The sequence below is a fragment of the Pongo pygmaeus genome, chromosome 14 (assembly GCF_028885625.2).
Source record: "Pongo pygmaeus isolate AG05252 chromosome 14, NHGRI_mPonPyg2-v2.0_pri, whole genome shotgun sequence".
Classification (NCBI taxonomy): Eukaryota; Metazoa; Chordata; class Mammalia; order Primates; family Hominidae; genus Pongo; species Pongo pygmaeus.
This window is the reverse complement of record NC_072387.2, coordinates 31,334,227-31,356,603: the sequence shown is the minus strand read 5'-3', so window position 1 is coordinate 31,356,603 and position 22,377 is coordinate 31,334,227. Positions and strand designations below refer to the sequence as shown.

The 22,377-nt window shown below is 45.1% G+C and overlaps 1 protein-coding gene across 1 annotated transcript; it reads right to left on the bottom strand.

Moving 5' to 3' along the window:
- Positions 1–4,488: 4,488 nt before the first annotated feature.
- Positions 4,489–22,104, bottom strand: LOC129011945 (group 10 secretory phospholipase A2-like). The gene is made up of 4 exons (XM_054447352.2): positions 21,961–22,104; positions 17,636–17,786; positions 14,922–15,028; positions 4,489–4,580 (listed from the first exon to the last, which is right to left on the bottom strand). Exons 1-4 carry the CDS (start codon positions 22,055–22,057, stop codon positions 4,489–4,491), a joined length of 447 nt encoding a protein of 148 aa, XP_054303327.2. The 5' UTR covers positions 22,058–22,104.
- Positions 22,105–22,377: the final 273 nt, after the last annotated feature.

Sequence of the window (22,377 nt, the reverse complement as noted above, 5' to 3'; positions counted from 1 at the left end):
TTTTTCTTTGTCCATTAGAACATGCTTTATACTGCATGTGGAGGGATGTGTGAGCCTGACAGTCCCTGACCAGTGCCTTGTATCTTGTTGAGTTATTAATGATTTCTCAATGGTTATTTCTTTTCTGAAAATAAGTAATCACCATGGCAATGCTGTCACTTATTAATGATGCAATTAAGACTTTACGCATCTCTGCAAATCTACTTAAAAATAAAATAGCTTTAAAAAATAATGCCCTCACATTTGTATCAATTACTCATCCTATCTTGTGTTTTGTTTGTTTGTTTGTTGTTGTTGTTGTTTTCTGCCTTTAGTTTTGCCTGCTTTTGCTTTGTCAGAACATAGGGCCTATAGAAAGAAAGCGTAGGCCAGGTGCGGTGGCTCGGGCCTGTAACCCCAGAACTTTGGGAGGCCTAGGCAGGTGGATCACAAGGTCAAGAGTTCGAGAGCAGCCTGATCAACATGGTGAAACCCCGTCTCTACTAAAAATACGAAAATTAGCCAGGCATGGTAGCGTGTGCCTGTAATACCAGCTACTCAGGAGACTGAGGCAGGAGAATCATTTGAACCCAGGAGGTGGAGGTTGCAGTGAGCCGAGAGCATGCCACTGCACTCCAGCCTGGGCAACAGAGCAAGACTCCATCTCAAGAAAAAAAAAAAGGAAAGAAAGAAAGGGTAGAGTTTAAGATGGTTTGATTCTCTAGATTGTGTTACTCTCATTTTTCATTTGAAGAAATGGAGGCACTCTGGGGCATATTTATTATACTGTAGTCTGGTCAACCAGAAAAACAACCACACAGAAACAAGGTGCCCCTGTCCTAACAGCTGCACCCACCTAAAACCCAGATACCCACATGGCCAGCAGCAGTAGCCCCTATATGTCTCTGCAGCCACATTTGCCTCAGTTTCTCTCTGTAAAGTGGGTATAATGCCTCCCTCACTCATATCACAAGGGTAACTGAGACCTTGCCTGAGAGATGGCTTTGTGTGAAGGGGTAGTGCTAGACAGTGCTAGGAAGATGTGATTGATCGTCATGCTCTGGACACCGCCATTCATGAGATGAAAGTTGGGAAACCATTCTCAGGCAGAGGCCTCACCCTTCCCAGTCCAGGCAGCCCTCTTCACATCCATATTGGATACTGATTCCTGTCCTCTGTTACTATCTGTGGATATAAATATCTATCTGTCAATATGTACAATTAGTGGAAGACATAGGTTGCCAAAAACCATATTTGTTCAGTATGAAAGATAAACAGAACCTTTGGGAAAGTTGTCTATTCATTGGTTCTGGAAAGTTTTCCCTCTGTGTGCATAAAATTAAGAATTTGGAATTCACAGCAGCATGACAGAGTTTACAGGAAGCTGAAAACGCCCATGATTGTTGTTTTGAAGGCTTGCAGCCTTAAAGGCGTGCAAAATTACAGAGGACAGGAAGCCATTTTCACAACTGGATTTGCACCATCTGTTTACTGAGAGCCGGGTATGTGCCCAGCACCGGGGATGGCTCCTGCCTTAGCACCAAGTGCAGCTGAGGAGAGAAAAGCAACACCTAAGAAACAGTTTCAGAACATTTAGTGCTCTCTTGACTAGGAATACAAAAAGAAGTTAAAAACAAAACCCACGCACACACATAGAGAAATGAGGGTCGGCCATAGTGGGCAGAAAGGGGATTTCAGAAAGCCTTTAGATGAGTTATATTTTGCTTTTTCTTAAAAAAACAAAATCTGTCATATGTCAGCTAGTGCTGCTGCTGAAGAAGCTCAACATCATCCCAGAGGGCAGCAGAACCCTCAGCATCTCACACAGGCAGTTTCCAGCCAGGTGTGTGCCAGTTGCTGCATATGCTTGTTTGCTCTGAGCCCTGGCACCCCCCTCCAGCTGGCAGCTGCTTTGTTGAAACTACTGTAAATGCTGAAGAGGGAGTGAAAAGAAAGAAGGGCATCGTGAGGTGTCCTGCCTCTGCAGGTTGGGGCATGGAGTGGTTCTTTCTGAGGAGCCAGGCCCTTAATTCCTGATGCACTTTTAAAAATGGTCACATTAACATACTTTCAGTTTAGCATCAGAACCAGATGCTAATATTACGACTACAAATAATGACTTAGTACTTATGGACCCAAAGTGACTACGCTAAACTTTTCATGTATTTCTTAGAATCTTTACAATAACACCATAAAGAATGTACTAAGAGTGTCCCATTTTGCAGGTGAGGAAACTGATATTTAGAGAATTTTGAAATCTGTCCTACGTTACACAACTATCAGGTGGCCCATATGAAATTGCTTTTTTAGGTATCAAAAACCAGTCACTTATTAAAAATTTCATGTACTTTATGCTGACAATTTCTGGCAGAGCCATTGCTACCAGATAACTCTAAGTTTGTGTGTAAATATCAATGTAAAACTCTCCATGGCTGGGGTAACTTTTAGTCAGATTTCACCAAATTAAAAAACTAACCTTCTACAAAGTTAAAAAAATTTTGTCTGCACTTTCAGCAAAATAGCTCTTTATGTTAAACTCTGAGACATGGAATACTAAAGTTTATGATATCATTGTGGTTGCAACAGTGTTGAACTTGCAGATTCCATGATGGTTGATTTTTGACTGCTTGAGTGTGTTGCCCTGCCCGCAGGGTGAGCTGTGACGCTCACATAGAGACATCTGAGTTGTATTAAAATGGAGCCAAGGCCTAATGGGCTGTAAGAAATAAATGTGCTGTGGCGGTGTGTCTGGTGATTTCCAGCCCTCATTCATTCATTGTTAGACCAGTGACATTCTCTAAACAAACATCTTACCAGTCGATGGATGAGTGCTCCCTGTGTCCAATACATAATTCTCATCCTTAAAAACTAATTGTAAAAACAAAATGGTCAGTATGCCTAATACATCACTGTTCTTCCTTAGCAATTAGAATCTGTAAAATGAGTGAAATTAGAATAAAGAAGAACATTTCTATCTTGGTTGCATGGGCAGATGGGTCTTGGACCTCTGGAAATTCAGCTCAGTCCACCAGTGTTTATTGAGCACCTGCAGCCAGGTGAGAAGCATTCTGCAGAATTTGTGGAAGATTCATACATAAGTGTTCCCTACTGTGTCCCAGTCTCCCTATTTATGAAATGAATAAAGACAGCTCTACTTCCAAGAGATTTCATTTGTATGGCAGCTTAAAATCTTCCAGAGAAACATGGCTGCCATTTACATGATTAATAAATCAAATTGTTCCGTAACAGAAACCAGCTCAGTCAACCTGTCTATGTTTACAATTAGAGTGGTTTGTTTGTTTAACAGATCCTTAAGCCTTACTTCCAGGTACTGTTTTAAGCATTTTACATATGTTTTAAAATCCTGTTACATAGATATTGTTACTGTTCACATTTTACAGGTGAGGAAGCTGAGACCTGGAAAGGTTAGATAACAGGCCTAAGGCCACAGGACTCTGAAAGTAAGTGAGGAAGCCAGGTTAAACCCAGGCAGTCTGGTTCATACCCTTCCTGAATGTGATAACCCTGCAGTCTGTTCCATCCCGGGCACAGGCAAGTGGCTATTCTCACTGTGGAAGTCCGTTTTGGAAGAGTCCTTCTTTGTGTCCCTAAATATGATGCATTTTTCACTTATTTCCTGAGGAGACTATTGCTGTTTCTTAAAGGTTCAATAGCCTTTTTTATCCAATTTGTGATGGATTCAAAAACAGAAGGAAGGATTTTTCCAGGAGGTATCTCTGTTTCTGTAATGGAATAGCCATTAGTTCTAGTTTCTCCCCTTAGCTAGCTCCACCCGACATTCTCTGTCTCTCTCATGCACACACACACACCCCTTGACTGTTCCGATGAGGACCCTGTGGGCTGTGAGTTCCTGCCTGACAACATAAGAAGTTGGAGTAGAGTCAGCCCCTTCCCACTGCCTGTCAGAATTCTACTTTCTTCCTTTTCATTTTATAAACCCATTCATCCAAGCTGTAAGATTAAAAAAAGCAAAATTACTAGACCCCCTTAAAGAATTGGGTAATTTTTGCAACATCATCATCTCTTCCCCACCCCAGCATCCCACCATCAGAACAAACAGGCAGACCTCTTGGTTTGACTTTTCAACACTCAGCCATATTTGAAGTGATGATTACTCTGGTTAGGAATTTCATATATTTTAAATGTGGTTTCAAAGGTCTTTTTAAAATTAATTCCTCTTTCCAGCCTTCCTCTGTCTTTTTCTCTCCCCTCTTCCCTCTCTCCTTCCCATGTGTGCCTGTGCATGTGTGTGTGTTTCTGTATTTTAAATGTGTTCTTTGAAGACAGACCATGTTAGATTTTGTCAGTGGCACATTTCCTTGATGGCTATTTTATCAGCATGTTTTTCTTCACCTTCCATAGATACGCATCTGCCCCCAAATAGCGTTTAATGAAGAGGTCTTCCAAATAAATCTCTCAAAACAAAAGCTACTTTATTCATCATCTGCATGGAGAGCAGCCAGGGAAACTCATCTGTGAAATGCATCGTTAGGAACCAGAGGACTGTGTTTGTGCATTTGCCGGAGAGTGGGGAGATATCGATGGTGTTAGTAAAATCCTGATTTTCAGTTCCTTCTTCTCTGATCAGAATAAGAATTAGGTTACACAGAAACTGAATGACAAGAGGCAGCATAGAGAAGAAAAATGCATTTTTTTTAATTGTAGTATCCTTCTTCCCATATTCTTTTTCATACCAAAACAGGGTGCTAAAGGTCTTTAAGATTCATATATGTAAGGTATATATGAAAAGAAAGCAGAATTATGTGGGGAAAGTAAATATTTACTTTTCTGTAGACTAAAAGTAAAAATCTTCATATTTCTGTTTTACTGGTTTTTATTTTAAAAGATTTAATTGACAAACATTTATATATTCAAGGTATACAATGGGATGATGTGATGTCTGCATACCTTGTGTAATGATTACTACAATCAAATTAATTAACATATCCATCACCACTCAGTTATCATTTTTGAGTGTGTGTGAGTGTGTAATAGTAAGGACAATTAAAGTGTACTCTCATCAGATTTCAAGTAAACAATACGGTATTATTAACTATAGTCACCATACTGTATATTTGATCCCCAGAACTTATTAATCTTATAACTAGAAGTTTGTGCCCTTTGACCAACACCTCCCCATTCCCCCACCCCTAGCCCCTGGCAACCACCTTTCTACTCTTTGCTTCAATTAGTTCGACTTTTTAAAGATTTCACATATAAATGAGATCATGTAGTATTTGTCTTTAAATGTCTGGCTTATTTCACTTAGCATAATGTCTTCCAAGTTCATCTATGTTTTCACAAATGGAAGGATTTCCTTCCTTTCTGTGGCTGAATAATATTCCAATATATTATATGTATAATATTCCATTATACATATAATATTTCAATATCATAATCCATTATATGTAGAATATATACACACATATTTACTTTTATTTACATACACACACTTATATACACATACATATATGTCAATTTCTTTATTCGTTCATCAATGACACTTAGGCTGTTTCAATATATTAGCTAGTATAAGTAATCCTGCAATGAACATGGGGTACAGATCTCTCTTCTAAATACTGATTTCATTTCCTTTGAATACATACCTAGAAGCGATATTGCTAGATCATATGGTACTTCTGTTTTCAATTTACAGAGGAACCGCCATACTATTTTCCATAATGATTTTTTTTAGGTAGTTTATTATTAGTGTATAGAAACACAACTGATGTTTGTTGATTTTTGTTTCCTGCAACTATACTGAATTTGTCTATTAGTTCTAACAGATATTTGGTGGGATCTTTAGAGTTTTCTATAAGTAAGATCACATTATCTTCAAACAGACAATTTATCTTCCTGCCATATTTGGATGCATTTTACTTCTTTTTCCTGCTTAATTGTTCTGGCTAGCCCCTCTAGTACTATGTCAGATAGAAGTGGCAAGAGTAGGCAACTTTATCTTTTCCTTAATCTTAGAGGAAAAGCTTTCAGCCTTTCAACTTTGAGTGTGATGTTTACCATGGGCTTGTCATATATGGCTTTTATTGTGTTTAATTTATTGAGCATTTTTATCATGAAAGAGTTGCATTTTGTCAAATCCTTTTTCTACATCTTTTGAGATGATTGTATGATTTTTATTCTTCATTCTGTTAATGTGGTGAATCACATTTATTTATTTGTGCATGTTAAACAATTCTTGCATCCCAGGGAGAAATTCCACATCATCGTGGTGTATGATCTTTTTAATGTGCAACTGAATTCAGTTCACTAGTATTTTGCTGAGAATGTTGGCATCATGTTCATTAGAAATACTGGCCTGTATTGGAAAAAACTACTTTAAAGTTCATATGGACCCAAAAAAGAGCCCACATCGCCAAGTCAATCCTAAGCCAAAAGAACAAAGCTGGAGGCATCACGCTACCTGACTTCAAAATATACTACAAGGCTACAGTAACCAAAAGAGCATGGTACTGGTACCAAAACAGAGATATAGATCAATGGAACAGAACAGAGCCCTCAGAAGTAATGCCACATATCTACAACCATCTGATCTTTGACAAACCTGACAAAAACAAGAAATGGGGAAAGGATTCCCTATTTAATCAATGGTGCTGGGAAAACTGGATAGCCATATGTAGACAGCTGAAACTGGATCCCTTCCTTACACCTTATACAAAAATCAATTCAAGATGGATTAAAGACTTAAATGTTAGACCTAAAACCATAAAAACCCTAGAAGAAAACCTAGGCATTACCATTCAGGACATAGGCATGGGCAAGGACTTCATGTCTAAAACACCAAAAGCAATGGCAACAAAAGCCAAAATTGACAAATGGGATCTAATTAAACTAAAGAGCTTCTGCACAGCAAAAGAAACTACCATCAGAGTGAACAGGCAACCTACAAAATGGGGGAAAATTTTTGCAACCTACTCATCTGATAAAGGGCAAAGGGCTAATATCAAGAATCTACAATGAACTCCAACAAATTTACAAGAAAAAAACAAACAACCCCATCAAAAAGTGGTCAAAGGATATGAACAGACACTTCTCAAAAGAAGACATTTATGCAGCCAAAAAACACATGAAAAAAATGCTCATTGTCACTGGCCATCAGAGAAATACAAATCAAAACCACAATGAGATACTGTCTCACACCAGTTAGAATAGCAATCATTCAAAAGTCAGGAAACAACAGGTGCTGGAGAGGATGTGGAGAAATAGGAACACTTTTATACTGTTGGTGGGACTGTAAACTAGTTCAACCATTGTGAAAGTCAGTGTGGCGATTCCTCAGGGATCTAGAACTAGAAATACCATTTGACCCAGCCATCCCATTACTGGGTATATACCCAAAGGACTATAAATCATGCTGCTATAAAGACACATGAACACGTATGTTTATTGCGGCACTATTCACAATAGCAAAGACTTGGAACCAACCCAAATGTCCAACAATGATAGACTGGATTAAGAAAATGTGGCACATAGACACCATGGAATACTATGCAGCCATAAAAAAATGATGAGTTCACGTCCTTTGTAGGGACATGGATGAAACTGGAAACCATCATTCTCAGCAAACTATCACAAGGAGAAAAAACCAAACACCGCATGTTCTCACTCATAGATGGGAATTGAACAATGAGAACACATGGACACAGGAAGGGGAACATCACACTCTGGGGACTATTGTGGGGTGGGGGGAGGGGCGAGGGATAGCATTAGGAGATATACCTAATGCTAAATGACGAGTTAATGGGTGCAGCACACCAACATGGCTCATGTATACATATGTAACTAGCCTGTACATTGTGCACATGTACCCTAAAACTTAAAGTATAATAATAATAAAATTTAAAAAAAAATAGAGACACTTCTCTTTCTAATGAAATGAATGGCACTGTGTATATGCCTGGCAATTAATTCATGCCCTAATGATGCCAAACAACCATTAAAATGATGTTGCAGGATATTTGATTACCTGGAAAGATGATCAGAATATATTGTAAGATGGGAAAAAAAAATACTGGTCTGTAATTTTCTTTCTTTTTTTGTAGTACCCTTATCTAACTTAGGAATGAGATAATGCTTGTCTCATAAAATGAGTTTGGAAGTGCTCCTTCCTCTTTAAATGTTTGGGATAGTTCGCGAGGGGTTGTTGTTGATTCTTCCTTAAATTCTTGGTAGCCATGTTTCTGTTTTAAAGAGTATTGGCACTTAGGATTGGCTTTTTCGTGTGTTAAAGTCCTTGTAATCCTGATATGCTAAGCCACATTACTTAGAAGACTTATAATATATTCTCTATAAACTACCAAGGTTGAAGAATGGAATTGTCAAAATGTGTGGCTAATGGAAGCTATATGACTTAATAATATGAATCATCTCCTGATAAGACAACTAAATGCTTTTATTATTAAATCTGTATTAGTATTTAGTCAGCACATTAATATCTGGCAACACTTAAAGAAGTACTGTCACTTACTGGGTTGCTCTTTGACCTTTGTCAATTCATTTAACTTTTTTGGGCCTAATTTTCTTCATCTATAAAATGGAAACAAAATCATTTCTAGTTCATAAAGGTTATATTAAGGAATATGTAAAACAGTAAATGTCAAAATATCCTATACATATATGGGATTATTTTTTGTTATCTTGCTATGGTTAAAGTTTTAGAGTCACAGTTAATAGAATTTCAGATTAATAGAATCATAACAACAGGATTTATTTTAATTGAGATTTTAGGTTAGTGAGGAAAAGGTGGGATCATAAGCTAATAGTTTTCTATACTTGAAGTACCGTTTCCAAAAATATAAGGTTTGCAAATAATTGATTTGGCTTTGAAAATCCACATTGCTCAACCCATAATTACAAGTTTTCCCCAACTCTAAATGAGAGGGTTGGATGAGATGATACCTGGGGCATGTTCAGGCCTAAAAATTGATTATATCATCATATTAATTCAGCTTTGATCTTATGCCAAGTTCTAATCCGTAGTAAGAAGATATAGCTGAAGATCTAAAAAAACATACTTCAAGTAGGCTGGGCACGGTGGCTCATGCCTGTAATCCCAAAACTTTGGGAGGCCGAGGAGGATGGATCAGGAGTTCAAGACCAGCCTGGCTAACATGGTGAAACCCTGTCTCTACTAAAAATACAAAAAAATTAGCCGGGCATGGTGGCGCGCACCTCTAGTCCCAGCTACTCAGGAGACTGAGGCATGAGAATCACTTGAACCCGGGAGGCAGAGGTTGCAGTGAGTTGAGATCATTCCACTGTATTCCTGCCTGGGCTACAGAGTAAGACTCTGTCTCAAAAAATAAATAAAAATAAAAACATACATCTAATAACGCTTACAATAGCCTCTTTGCCACCAGAGCAGACCAAGTCAGCAGAACCTGGAGTTTTAATCAAGAGTTGGAACAGATCTTTGATTCTCTCTAGGAGTTAGCAGGGGTCAGAGAGAAGTTCAGATAAGGATGAGAGGAAGAGATAGAAGAAAAATTCCCATCTAATCTGTTTCTCAGCTGGACACGGTGGCTCATGCCTGTAATCCCAGCACTTTGGGAGGCCGAGGTGGGCAGATCACCTGAGGTTAAGAGTTTGAGACCAGCCAGGCTAACATGGTGAAACCCCATCTCTACTAAAAATACCAAAATCAACTGGGTGCGGTGGCAGGGGCCTGTAATCCCAGCTACTCGGGAGGCTGAGGCAAGATAATCACTTGAACCCAGGAGGCAGAGTTTGCAGTGGGCAGAGATCGCGCCACTGCACTTCAGCCTGGGCAACAGAGCATGACTCCATCTGAAAACAAAAACAAAATCTGTTTCTCATCTTACAAACCTTTTCTCATCTTCACAACACCTATCTTACAGGTAAGGAAGCTGAGGTTAAGAGAAGTCAAGTTATTAGCTCAAAGTGATGAAACCCTCCTCCATCTAGAGCCAAGTGATTTTCTTTTTCTTTCTTTCTTTCTTTCTTTTTTTTTTTTTTTTTTTGAGATGGAGTCTTGCTGTGTTGCCCAGGCTGGAGTGCAGTGGTGCAATCTCTGCCCACTGCAATCTCCACCTCCCAGGTTCAAGCAATTCTCCTGCCTCAGCCTCCCGAGTAGCTGGGACTACAGGTGCACGCTGCCACACCCGGCTAATTTTTTTTTGTATTTTGTAGAGATGGGGTTTCACCATGCTGCCCTGGCTAGTCCTGAACTCCCGAGTTCAGGCAATCCCTCTGCCTCAGCCTCTCAAAATGCTAGGATTACAGGTGTGAGACACCACTCCTGGCTGTGATTTTCAGCAAAGGTAGCAGGATGATTCAATGGGGAAGAGTCTCTTCAACCAAGAGGGCTGAGATAACTGGATAACAACATGCAAAACAATAAAGTTCAACCCCCTACCTCACTCCGTAGACAAAAATTAACTCAAAATGGATCAATGACCTAAATATTAGAGTTAAATATGATAAACCTATTAGAAGAAAACTTAAGGGTAAATATTTATAACTTTGGATTTGGCAGCGGATTCTAAGGACACCAAAAACATGAGCAACAAAAGACAACAGATTAATTGAACTTCATCAAACTTAAACACTTTTGTGCAAAGACATTATCAAGGAAGAGAAAAGACAACTTACATAATGGGAGAAAGTATTTGCAAATCACATATCTGGTAAGAGTCAGTATCCACAATATATAAAGAACTCTTAACTGGGCATGGTGATTCATGCCTGTAATCCCAGCACTTTCAGAGGCAGAGAGGCAGAAGGATTGCTTGAAGCCAAGATTTTGAGACCAGCCTGGGCAACATAGGGAGACCTTATCTCTACAAAAAGTTTAGAAATGGCCAGGCATGGTGGCTCACACCTGTAATCCCAGCACTTTGGGAGGCCAAGGCAGATGGATCATGAGGTCAGCAGTTCGAGACCAGCCTGGCAAACATGGTGAAACCCCATCTCTACTAAAAAATATATAAAAATTAGCCGGGCGTGGTGGCACATGCCTGAGACAGGAGAATCGCTTGAATTCAGGAGGCGGAGGCTGAAGTGAGCTGAGATCACGCCATTGCACTCCAGACTGGACAAAAAGAGTGAGACTCCATCTCAAAAAAAAAAAAAAAAAAAAAAAGGCTAAAAATTAGCTGGGCACTTGGCCAGGCACAGTGGCTCATGCCTGTAATGCCAGCACTTTGGGAGGCCATGGTGGGTGGATTGCTTGAGGTCAGGAATTTGAGACCAGCCTGACCAACCGGTTGAAACCCAGTCTCTACTAAAAATACAAAAATTAGCTGGGCGTGGTAGCGGGCACCTGTAATCCCAGCTACTCAGGAGGCTGAGGCAGGAGATTCGCTAAAACCTGGGAGGCAGAGGTTGTAGTGAGCCGTGATCGTGCCACTGCACTCCAGCCTGGGTGACAAAGTGAGACTTTGTCTCAAAAAAATTACCCCAGCATCGTGCCACACACCTATAGTCCCAGCTACTCAGGAGGGTGAGCCAAGAGGATAGTTTGAGCCCAGGAGTTTGAGGCTGCAGTGAGCCATGATCATGCCACTGTACTCCAGCCTGGGTGACAGAGCGAGACCCTGTCTCAACAAGAGAAGTAAATCAGGATTACCGTATGACCCAGCAATTCCACTCCTAGGTATATACTCCAAAATATTGAAACCAGGTACTCAAATAAGTATTTGTTCATGAATGTTCACAGCAGCACTATTCACATAAGCCAAAAGGTGGAAACAACCCAAATGCCCATCATTGAATGAATGGATAAACGAAATGTGATCTATCCATGCAGCAGATGTTATTCAGCCATAAAAGGAATGACGTACTGACACATGCTATTAATACAACATGAACAGGATGGGTGTGGTGGCTCACGCCTGTAATTGCAGCACTTTGGGAGGCTGAGGCAGGCAGATCACTTGAGGTCAGGAGTTCAAGACCAGCCTGGCCAACATGGTAAAACTCCATCTCTGCTAAAAATACCAAAATTACCCAGGCATGATGGTGCACATCTGTAATCCCAGCTACTCAGGAGGCTGAGGCAGGAGAATCGCTTGAACCCGGGAGGCGGAGGTTGCAGTAAGCCGAGATGGCACCACTGCACTCCAGCCTGGGTGACAGAGTGAGATTTCATGTCAAAAATAAAGAACGAAAGAAAATGAGCAAACCTCAAAAACATTATACTAAGTGAAGAAGCCAGAAGCACAGTGTATGATTCTATTTATATGAAATATCTAGACAGGGTAAATCCAGAGATAGAAAACTGGTAACCTGGTAAGTTTACCAGGTGTTGGTGGTAGGCAGGAATGGGAACAGATTGCTTAGGGGGAAAGGGATTTTTCGAGGCGGAGTGATGAAAATGTTTAGGTGGTGGTTGGATGACATTGTGAATATACTAAGTATCACTGAATTATACACTTTAACATAGTTAATTTTATGTTATGTCTATTTTCTTTTTTGTTGTTGTTGTTGTTTTTGAGACAGAGTCCCAATCTGTCGCCCAGGCTGGAGTGCATTGGTGCAGTCTCGGCTCACTGCAACCTCCACCTCCTGGATTCAAGCAATTCTCCTGCCTCAGCCTTCTGAGTAGCTGGGATTAAAAGCACCCACCTGTATTTTAGTAGAGACATGGTTTCACCATGTTGGCCAGGCTGGTCTGGAACTCCTGACCTCGTGATCCACCCACCTCAGCCTCCCAAAGTGTTGGATTACTGGTGTGAGCCACCACGCCCAGCCTCTTTTTTTCTTTACTCTTTTTTTTTTTTTTTTTTGAGACAGGATCTCACTCTGTTGCCCAGGCTGAAGTGCAGTGGTGCAATCTTGGCTCACTACAGCCTCAGCCTCCCTGGGCTCAGGTGATCCTCCTACCTCAGCCTTCCAAGTAGCTGAGACTGCAGGTGCAAACCACCACACCGTGCTAGTTTTCGTATTATTTGTAGAGATAGGGTTTCACCATGTTGCCCAGGCTGGTCTTGAATTCCTAGGCTCAAGCCATCTGTCCGTCTTGAGATTACAGGAGTGAGCCACAGCACCGAGCCTGTTATGTCTATTTTCAAGTAACAGAAAATAGAAAAAAAGGGATGGAACTAGTGGTCTGGATCACGACTAGCTCTTCAGATAACTTTTGAGTCTCGCTGCCGAAACTCAAGCCTTATCTACATTCTCCCTGTACCATTACTCACTTCCTAGTTGTTTTCATTGTTTTAGCTTTCTTATTTATTTGAAGGGAAACTATAAATGGAAAATGCCATACATCAGAATGGAATCTATTTCTTTTTGTTATTGTTTGAGATAGAGTCTCACTCTGTTGCCCAGGCTGGAGTACAGTGGTGCGATCTCGGCTCACTGCAACCTGTGCCTCTTGGATTCAAGTGATTCTCCTGCATCAGACTCTCGAGTAGCTGGGATTACAAGCATGCACCAACATACCAGGGTAATTTTGTATTTTTAGTAGAGGTGGGGTTTCACCATTGAGGCTGCTCTCAAACTCCTGGCCTCAAGTGATCCATCTGCCTTGGCCTCCCAAAGTGCTGGAACTGTAGATGTGAGCCACAGCACCCGGCCCAAAATGGAATCTTAAAAATAAATACCACGGCCAGATGCAGTGGCTCACGCCTGTAATTCCAGCACTTTGAGAGGCTGAGGCAGGTGGATTGCTTGAGGTCAGGAGTACAAGACCAGCCTGGCCAACATGGCGAAACCTCATCTCTACTAAAAATACAAAAATATTAGCCAGGTGTAGTGGCGGGCACCTGTAATCTCAGCTACTCAGGAGGCTGAGACAGGAGAATCACTTGAACCCGAGGCGGAGGTTGCAGTAAGCCAAGAACACGCCATTGCACTCCAGCCTGGGCAATAGGAGTAAAACTCTGTCTCAAAAAAAAACAAACAAAAATATCAAAAAACAAACAAAAAAACCCACACTCCAAAAACAAACAAACAATAAATAAATAATATGAACATAAAACACTACAGTCCTTATGTTATTGCTTTGTTTCAAAATCTGGTAAGATTGCCCTGAGGGACCTGAGGTTTTTAATTGCAGGGTTTTTTTTTAATATCTTTAGAAGTGGTTGGTTAGGTAAAATTTTTTTTTTTTTTTTTTTTTTTTGAGACTGGTTTTGCCCTGTTACACAGGCTGGAGTGCTGTGGCTCGATCACAGCTCACTGCAGCCTCAACCTCCTGGGCTTCAAGCGATCCTCCCATCTCAGCCTCCCAAGTAGCTGAGATCACAGATGTGTGCCACCACGCCTGGCCAAAGTTAAAAAATCCTTTAACTTCTTTGTAGAGATGCACTCCTGGCCTCAAGCGATCCTCCTTCTGGTCCCCACCCCCAGCCCCTTTCTGATAAACATTTACATTGTTTATTATCTGATGCCGTTTCTGTCTTCTTCCTTGTCATCCAGACATCAAAGAATTAGGTTTCTTTAGGGTTTTCTTTTTCAGGTGCTCAGTGTTAAAGATCACTCACAATAGGGCCGGACACCATGCCTCATGCCTGTAATCCCAGCACTTTGGGAGGCCGAGGCGGGCAGAGCACTTGAGGTGGGGAGTTTGAGATCAGCCTGGCCAACTTGGTGAAACCCCACATCTACTGAAAAAAACACAAAAATTATCTGGGCGTGGTGGTGCATGCCTGTAGTCCCAGCCACTTGGGAGGCTGAGGCATGAGAATCGCTTGAACCCAGGAGGCAGAGGTTGTAGTGAGCCAAGATCACACCACCACACTCTAACCTGGGTGACAGAGCGAGACTCTGACTCAAAAAATAAATAAAATAAATGTCACTTACATTAGATATACCCAAGGGGTGGTCTATAGAGAGTTGGAAGCAGTGGTTATTGCAACGGGGGCACAGAAATCATCTGGCTATGCCAGGATGCCCAGGGGATACTCGGGGTGTGTGGCATGGTGGTGCTGGGGACTCACCACACAGGACGCTCTGATTGACGCACTGCCAGGAGTAGCTCTCTGTCTTGGGGCTGCAGCCGGCCTCCTCAGCTCGAGTGTAACAACAGTCGTGGCGATGGCAGCACCTGCGGATGTCACATGGGCAGGACAGCAGGTGGGTGAAGCTCTCTCCTGGCCCTCCTCTCTTGCCAGGACCATGGGTGACTGAAGACCCCCGGGGAGGCACAGCACCCTCTTATCTAAGCTTTTTTTCTTTTTTTTTTATTTAAGGGACAGGGTCTTTCTTTGCCACCCAGGTTGGAGTACAGTGGCACATTCATAGCTCACGGCAGCCTTGAAATCCTGGGCTCAAGCGATCCTCCCACCTCAGTGTCCCAAGTAGCTGAGACTACAGGCACACTCCAGCAAGCCCAGCTGGATTTTTAATTTATATTTCCTTTGAGACAGCATATCTCTCTGCCACTCAGGCTGGAGTGCAATGGCTCAATCATCTCACTTTAGCCTTGAACTCCCGGGCTCAAATGATACTGCCACCTCAACCTCCCAAGTATGCTACTACAGGAACACAAACTCCTTTTTTAAAGTTTTTGTAGATATGGGGTCTCACTATGTTGCCTAGGCTGGTCTTGAACTCCCAGGCTCAAGCAGTCCTCCTACCTCAGCCTCCCCAAATGCTGGGATTACAGGTGGGAGCTACTGTACGCCTGGCCTTATCTAAGCTGTTTCCCTGAAAATCCCCGTCTTGGGTAATGATTCCATTGGCCCCACCATGCCCTGTCCTGCCTCCCTGGCTGTGCCCAAACTTGGTCCCTGCCTGCCTGCCTCACTGTCTGGGTCTCGAGCTCCTATGACACGACTCCTCTCTCTTCCCGGAGTGATCCAAGCCCTGCCACTTCCTGACTTTGCCCACACTGTGCCCTCTGCCTGGGGCAACTTCATGTCTGCCCTTTGTCCCTTAGGTCTCAGCCCAGGCACAAGCCCCTACCTCCAGAGGTCATCCAGGCCTCACCAGGCTATACCCTCTCGTAAAATCAGATTCCCTCCCTTCAGGGTAGGTTTATAATGAAACCCTCCTTAAAGGCCAGGTGCGGTGACACCCATCTGTAATCCCAGCACTTTGGGAGGCTGAGGTGGATGATCACTTGAGGCCAGGGGGTCGAGACCAGCCTGGGCAACATAAGGAGACTCTTGTCTCTCTTGTCTCTATAACAAATTTAAAAATTAGCTCACCAGGCCAGGCTCAGTGGCTCATGCCTGTAATCCCAACACTTTGAGAGGCCGAGGCAGGTGGATCACAAGGTCAGGAGTTCGAGAACAGCCTGGCCAACACAGCAAAACCCTGTCTCTACTAAAAATACAAAATTAGCCAGGCATGGTGGTGCATGCCTGTAATCCCAGCTACTTGGGAGGCTGAGGCAGGAGAATCACTTGAACCCAGGAGATGGAGGTTGCAGTGAGCCAAGTTTGTGCCATTGCACTCCAGCCTGAGCAACAGAGCAAGACTCTGTCTCGAGAAAATAAAAACACACAAAAAATTAGCTCACCATGATGGCACATGCCTATAGTCCTAGCTACTTGGGAGGCTGAGGTGGGAGGATTCCCTTCAGCCCAAGAATTTGAGGCTGCAGTGAGCCACTATGATTATGCCACTGCACTCTAACCTGGGCAAAAGTGAGACCCCAGGCTAGAGTGCAGTGGCGTGATTTCAGGTTACTGCAACCTCCGCCTCCCAGGTTCAAGCGATTCTCCTGCCTCAGCTTCCTGAGTAGCTGGGACTACAGGTGCCTGCCACCACACCCAGCTAATTTTTGTATTTTTGGTAGAGACAGGGTTTCACCATGTTGGCCAGGATGGTCTCGAACTCCTGACCTCATGATCTGCCTGCCTCAGCCTCCCAAAGTACTGGGATTACAGGCGTGAGCCCCCACACCTGGACACATTACTTAATATTTCTGTGCCTTGGTTTCTTCATCTGCGAAATGGGATTCTTGTGAGAATGCAAAGGGATTCCCAGGGCAGTTCCTAGTGCATAGTTTGGCTGCCTTTGTGTGTGTGTTTGTGTGTGTGTTTAATATAGAGACAGGGTCTCACTATGTTGCCTAGGCTGGTTTCAAACTCCTGGTCTCCAGTGATCCTCCTGCTTCGGCCCAAAGTGGTGGCATTACAGGTGTGAGTCACCACACCTGGTCACTTTATATTATTATTATTTTTTTCTTTTGAGACAGGGTCTCGCACTGTCGCCCAGGTTGGAATGCAGTGGTGCAATCTCAACTCACTGCAAACTCCGCCTCCTGGGTTCAAGCAATTCTCCTGCCTCAGTCTCCCGAGTAGCTGGGATTACAGATGCCTGCCACCACACACAGCTAATTTTTGCATTTTTAGTAGAGATGGGGTTTCACCATATTGGCCAGGCTGGTCTTGAACTCCTGACCTCAAGTGATCTGCCCGCCTCGGCCTCCTGAAGTGCTGGGATTAGAGGAGTAAGCCACCGCTCCTGGCCAATTTTTTAAGGCAATGTAATCAGCCCAAGTCCAGGGCAAGGGGCAGCTGGTACCAAGATCTGGCCTCATTGGCCATGTTATCCAAGAGGCCTCTGCCTGCCTGCAAAGTAGTACTGCACACTGGGATCTCCCTGGACCAAATCCCAGCTTCAGTTTTGGGTACTTCCTCATAAGCGTTGACTACCCCAGAGTGTGAGGGATTTTGTGGCCTGGTCCCAGGCATGCACTCACCAGTCAATGGCATCACGGGGCTGGCCATGGCCTCCCAAGCCACAAAAGCAACCATATTTCATATAGGCGATGGGGGTTCGGGGACCAACACAACCCACAGTTCCTGCCAGTTCCAGGATCCCACGCCGGTACACATGTAATGTCCTGGAGGCTGGGGGGTAAACAAAGGTGACAGGCTGCAGGTCAGGGCTTCCCAGACCCCTGGGAAGGGCATTAGCCTGAGAAGAGCCTAGGTGTTACAGCCTGGCTGTCTGGGTTTGAATCCTACTTCCTAGCTGTGTGACCTTGGACAAATTCCTAACCTCTCTGGGCCTTGGTTTCCTCACCTGTGAAATGGCAGATAAGCTGACTTCAACTCATATGAACGAAATGAGATAATTGAGTATAAAGCCCCTGGTGCATGAAAAGGCTATTATAATCCAGCTGGGCTCAGTGGCTCACACCTGTAATCCCAACATTTTGGGAGGCCCAGGCGGGCAGATCACCTGAGGTCAGGAGTTCAAGATCAGCCTGGCCAACATGGTGAAACCCCGCCTGTAGTAAAAATACAAAAATTAGCCGAGCATAGTGGTGCACTCCTGTAATCCCAGCTACTAGGGAGGCTGAGGAAGAAGAGTCACTTGAACCTGAGAGGGGAAGGTTGCAGTGAGCCAAGATTTTGCCACTGCATTCCAACCTGGGCGACAGAGCAAGACTTTCAAAAAAAGAAAAAAAAAAAAGGCTAACTATTATAATCAACGTCCTCAAGGTAGCCAAGAGGGGAAAAAAGAATCATGCATGAAACGTTTGTCCAGTTCCCTGTGTTGGGCACTGGGCATCACGGATGACCCTACAGGTGTCTGTCACCAAGGTGGGCTCCTCTGTGGCAGCTCCCGGGCCCTGGCACTGCCCTGTGCTCATGACTTCCCCTCCAGACTCAGGCTCAGGGCCCTTGGTATCTCCTCTTATTTTCGCTGCCAGACAAGAAGGCCCCTTGGCCTGAGCCCAGCCATTTTTCTAGATCTTGGCACAGCTCGGACATGTAATGGTGCCTAATGCATGTGACTGGAACCCCTGCACTGGACATGTAGGAAAGGAGGCCAGCCGGGAAATGTAACCCCACATTCCCACAGCCAGCAGGATCTCAAGCAGAGGCTTCAACCCAGGCTTCTGACTTGCAAACCAGTGCTTCTTCCTCCTTACACAGTAACATTAGGGGAAGGTGGCCTTCGGGGTTGCCAGAGCCGAGTGGTACCAGCAATAGAGTGGAAACACTCACACACAGGCTTGCCTGCTTCCTGGGTTAGGGTTAGGGTTTATACGGCTCCGGGAAGTTGATGCATTGTGTTTGATCTTTTTTTTTTTTTTTTTTTTTTTTTAGGCAGAGTCTCATTCTTGTTGCCCAGGCTGGAGCATAGTGGTGTAATCTTGCTCGCAGCAACTTCTGCCTCCCAGGTTCAAGCAATTCTCCTGCCTTAGCCTCCCAAGTAGCTGGGATCACAGGCGTGCACTACCACGCCCAGCTAATTTTTGTATTTTTAGTAGAAACGGGGTTTCACCATCTTGACCAGGCTGGTCTCAAACTCCTGACCTCATATGATCCACCTGCTTTGGCCTCCCAAAGTGCTAGGATTATAGGCATGAGCCTCTACGCTCATCCTGATCATCTTGTCTCTCTTTTTTTTTAGAGACAGGGTCTTACTTTGTCACCAACACTGGAGGGCCGTGGCACAATCATAGTTCACTGCAGCCTCCAAATCCTGGGCTCAAGCGATCCTCCTGCCTCAGCCTCCAGACATACGGGCATGCACCACCATGCCCAGCTAATTTTTAAATTTTTAGTAGATACGGGGTCTCACTATGTTGCCCAGGCTGTTCACAAACTCCTGGCCTCAAGTGATTCTCCTGCCTTGGCCTCCCAAGGTGCTGGGATTCTAGGCATGAACCACCATGCCCAGTCTCATTTCTGTTTTATCTTGAACAGTTTTCATCACACTGACTTTTTTGAGAAGTCCAGGCCAGATTTAAATTCCATTTTGTTTTTTAATCAGTGGAAAAAGTGGCATATTTATGTTGGAGGACAAAGATGAATCAAAGAGGAAGAAAATGTAAAACACATTTGGGGCCAGGCGCGGTGGCTCATGCCTCTAATCCCAGCACTTTGGGAGGCCGAGGCAGGCAGATCACCTGAAGTGAGCAGTTCCAGACCAACCTGACCAACATGGAGAAACCTTTTTCTACTAAAAATACAAAATTAGCTGGGCACGGTGGTGCATGCCTGTAATCCCAGCTACTTGGGAGGCTGAGGCAGGAGACTCGCTTGAACCCGGGAGGCAGAGGTTGCAGTGAGCCGAGATGGTGCCGTTGCACTCCAGCCTGGGCAACAAGAGTGAAACTCCGTCTCAAAAAACAAAAACAAAAACAAAAAAAACACATGAAAATAAAATGGCATTTGCAGTTGAAAGCTTTGCCTTCCTCTCTGGATCGTCACTCTCCCAGCAGCCCACGCCTCTGCCTCAAACCTCCATGGCTCCCACGAGTCTGGATAAAGCTAAGGAGTCTCAATGCACCCCAAGTCCTGGGGGTAGTCAGCCCCTCTCACCCCTCCCTCATCCTCTCACACAAGAGTCATTTACTCTTCCTCCAGTTATGCCCCCTCACGCAGACACTCTGCTGCTCAAATGCCCTCACCCCATCCTCAGCCTGCTCCCAGGCCACCTCCCTTCAGAATCCACCTTGCCTGCCAGGTGGCCATAGGGACCCTCGCCATACTGTCTGCTTGTGGCAGTGCCCTCCGGCATGGGGTGTCTTCCAGAGCAGATCTCTGGCCAAGCGCAGTGGCTCATGCCTGTAATCTCAGCACAATCGGAGGCCAAGGCAGGTGGATCACCTGAGGTCAGGAGTTCGAGACCAGCCTTGCTAACATGGTGAAACCCTGTCTCTACTAAAAATACAAAAATTAGCCAGGTGTGGTGGCGCATGCCTGTAGTCCCAGCTACTCAGGAGGCTGAGGCAGGAGAATCTCTTGAACCCGGGAGGTGGAGGTTGCAGTGAGCCGAAATCGTGCCACTGCACTCCAGCCTGGGCAAGAGTGAGACTCTGTCTCAAAAAAAAAAAAAAAAAAAAAATGCTGAGCTCTGATATAAGCTGCCCTGGCACACAGTGAGCTTCCAGAAATGGTCCCTTGACCTCTAAATCCATCAAGACCCAGGGAACACACCCTCTCTGAGCACCCTGACAATGTCCCAGTCCCAACACCATACCCTGAAGCTGTCCCCAAAGGTTCCCCTGCCACCCTCCCTGACCACTCTCTGGTATCTCAGAGCCCTAGCAACAGCCCTATAGAGGGAGGGTTCTAGGCACGGGGCGGGCATCCAGCACTGTGCTTATAACCAAGCCAAACACTCCCTTTGTGCCAACATAGGTGGGGCAGGTCACGCTAGGGTCTGTTTGCCCTGTCTGCCCGCTGCAGCCTCCTCAGGGAGGGCCAGGGTTGTCTGTGCATCCTGTGAGCCCCTGGGTCTATGTGCACATATGTGTGTCTGTGCGGCTCTGTGTGTGTGTGTGTGTGTGTGTGTACACGGCTCATCTGAATTGTCCTGAGTGCGGTCCCGGGTATCCTTGAGCTGTGTGTGCTTGTGTCCCCCTAGCGGTATCTCAGTATTTTTGCCTGTGGGAGCCGCACACGGCGAGCTGCACACCTGAGGGCCAGGTGAGTCTGGGGCTGGTGCTGTGCCTCCGCATCTGTGTGCTGGCAGTGTCTGCATAGTACTCTGCAGGTACATGTATCTGTGCACCCCAGAAATAGGCAGTCACCCAGGGGACCTCTCTACAGTGACCCCAAAGGATGGATAGTGAGATAGGGGCAGTATGTTCTATTTTTTTTTTTTTTTTTTTTTGTCACAGGGGTTTCTTGTACAGGGGCACGATATATTCTTCTCCCACCACCAAGCCGGGCCTTTCTGCCCCTGCTCCTCCCACCCTCTGGTGTCTCACATCTCAGGGACAGGTGAAATGAAGGATAAGTTCGCGGACCCCAGATCAGGACAACCGGGAGGGTCCCGGGCTGCCGGAAAGGGTCACAGCCGGTTAGGGGAGGGAGCCAGGAGAGGACTCTGCACCCCTGGGGAAGGACTGGGCTAGTTCTGGGTCCCTGGGAGGAGTGAGTGGGGCGCCCTGCAGAAGGCTGGGGCGCACAGTGTGGGTGAGCATTAGAAGAGCGAGCTGGGGGCTCTAGGGCAACTAGGAACTTGGAGAGGGATGGGAGGCAGGGCTGCTGGGTCCCTAGGAAGGGCTGGAGGAATCCCGGAACGCCTGAGTTCCGGGAAAGCCCCTTCCTCACTCACCCTCGCCGGACCGGGGGCCAGGTCGAAGCAGCAGCAGCAGCAGCGACGGCAGCAGCAGGAGCAGCATGATTGGCAGGCACACAGGTAGTGGACCCATCGGAGGGTGGCAGAGGTGGGACGGTGCTGCCGGGCCACCGGAGGCACCAAGCCCAGGGTACACACACCCCGGCTGCCACGCCCCGGCCCGGCCCCTGACCTCACCTTCCGTCGGGGCCCAGGCGGAGGCAGCTAGGGGCGGGCACCTGGGGCGGCGCAAAGGCGTCCTGATCTCTGCATCTTGGCCACTGAAGGGGCTGGAGAGGCCGCGGGGCGCTGAGGACAGGACCGGGAGTCAGGCCCAGGGAAGTCTCCTCGGAATAAGGGAGGAAAAGGCGCTCTTTTGATGTTATTATTCCCCCAGCCCCTCCCCCGCTCACG

Excerpts from the sequence above, each read along its gene's own strand:
- LOC129011945 (XM_054447352.2), bottom strand. The coding sequence starts at position 22,057 with ATGGGTCCACTACCTGTGTGCCTGCCAATCATGCTGCTCCTGCTGCTG. Across the intron at positions 17,787-21,960 it reads TGGCCCCCGGTCCGGCGAGG|CCTCCAGGACATTACATGTG; the intron begins GTGAGTGAGGAA and ends TTTACCCCCCAG. Across the intron at positions 4,581-14,921 it reads CAATCAGAGCGTCCTGTGTG|AGAAGAAGGAACTGAAAATC; the intron begins GTGAGTCCCCAG and ends TATTCTGATCAG.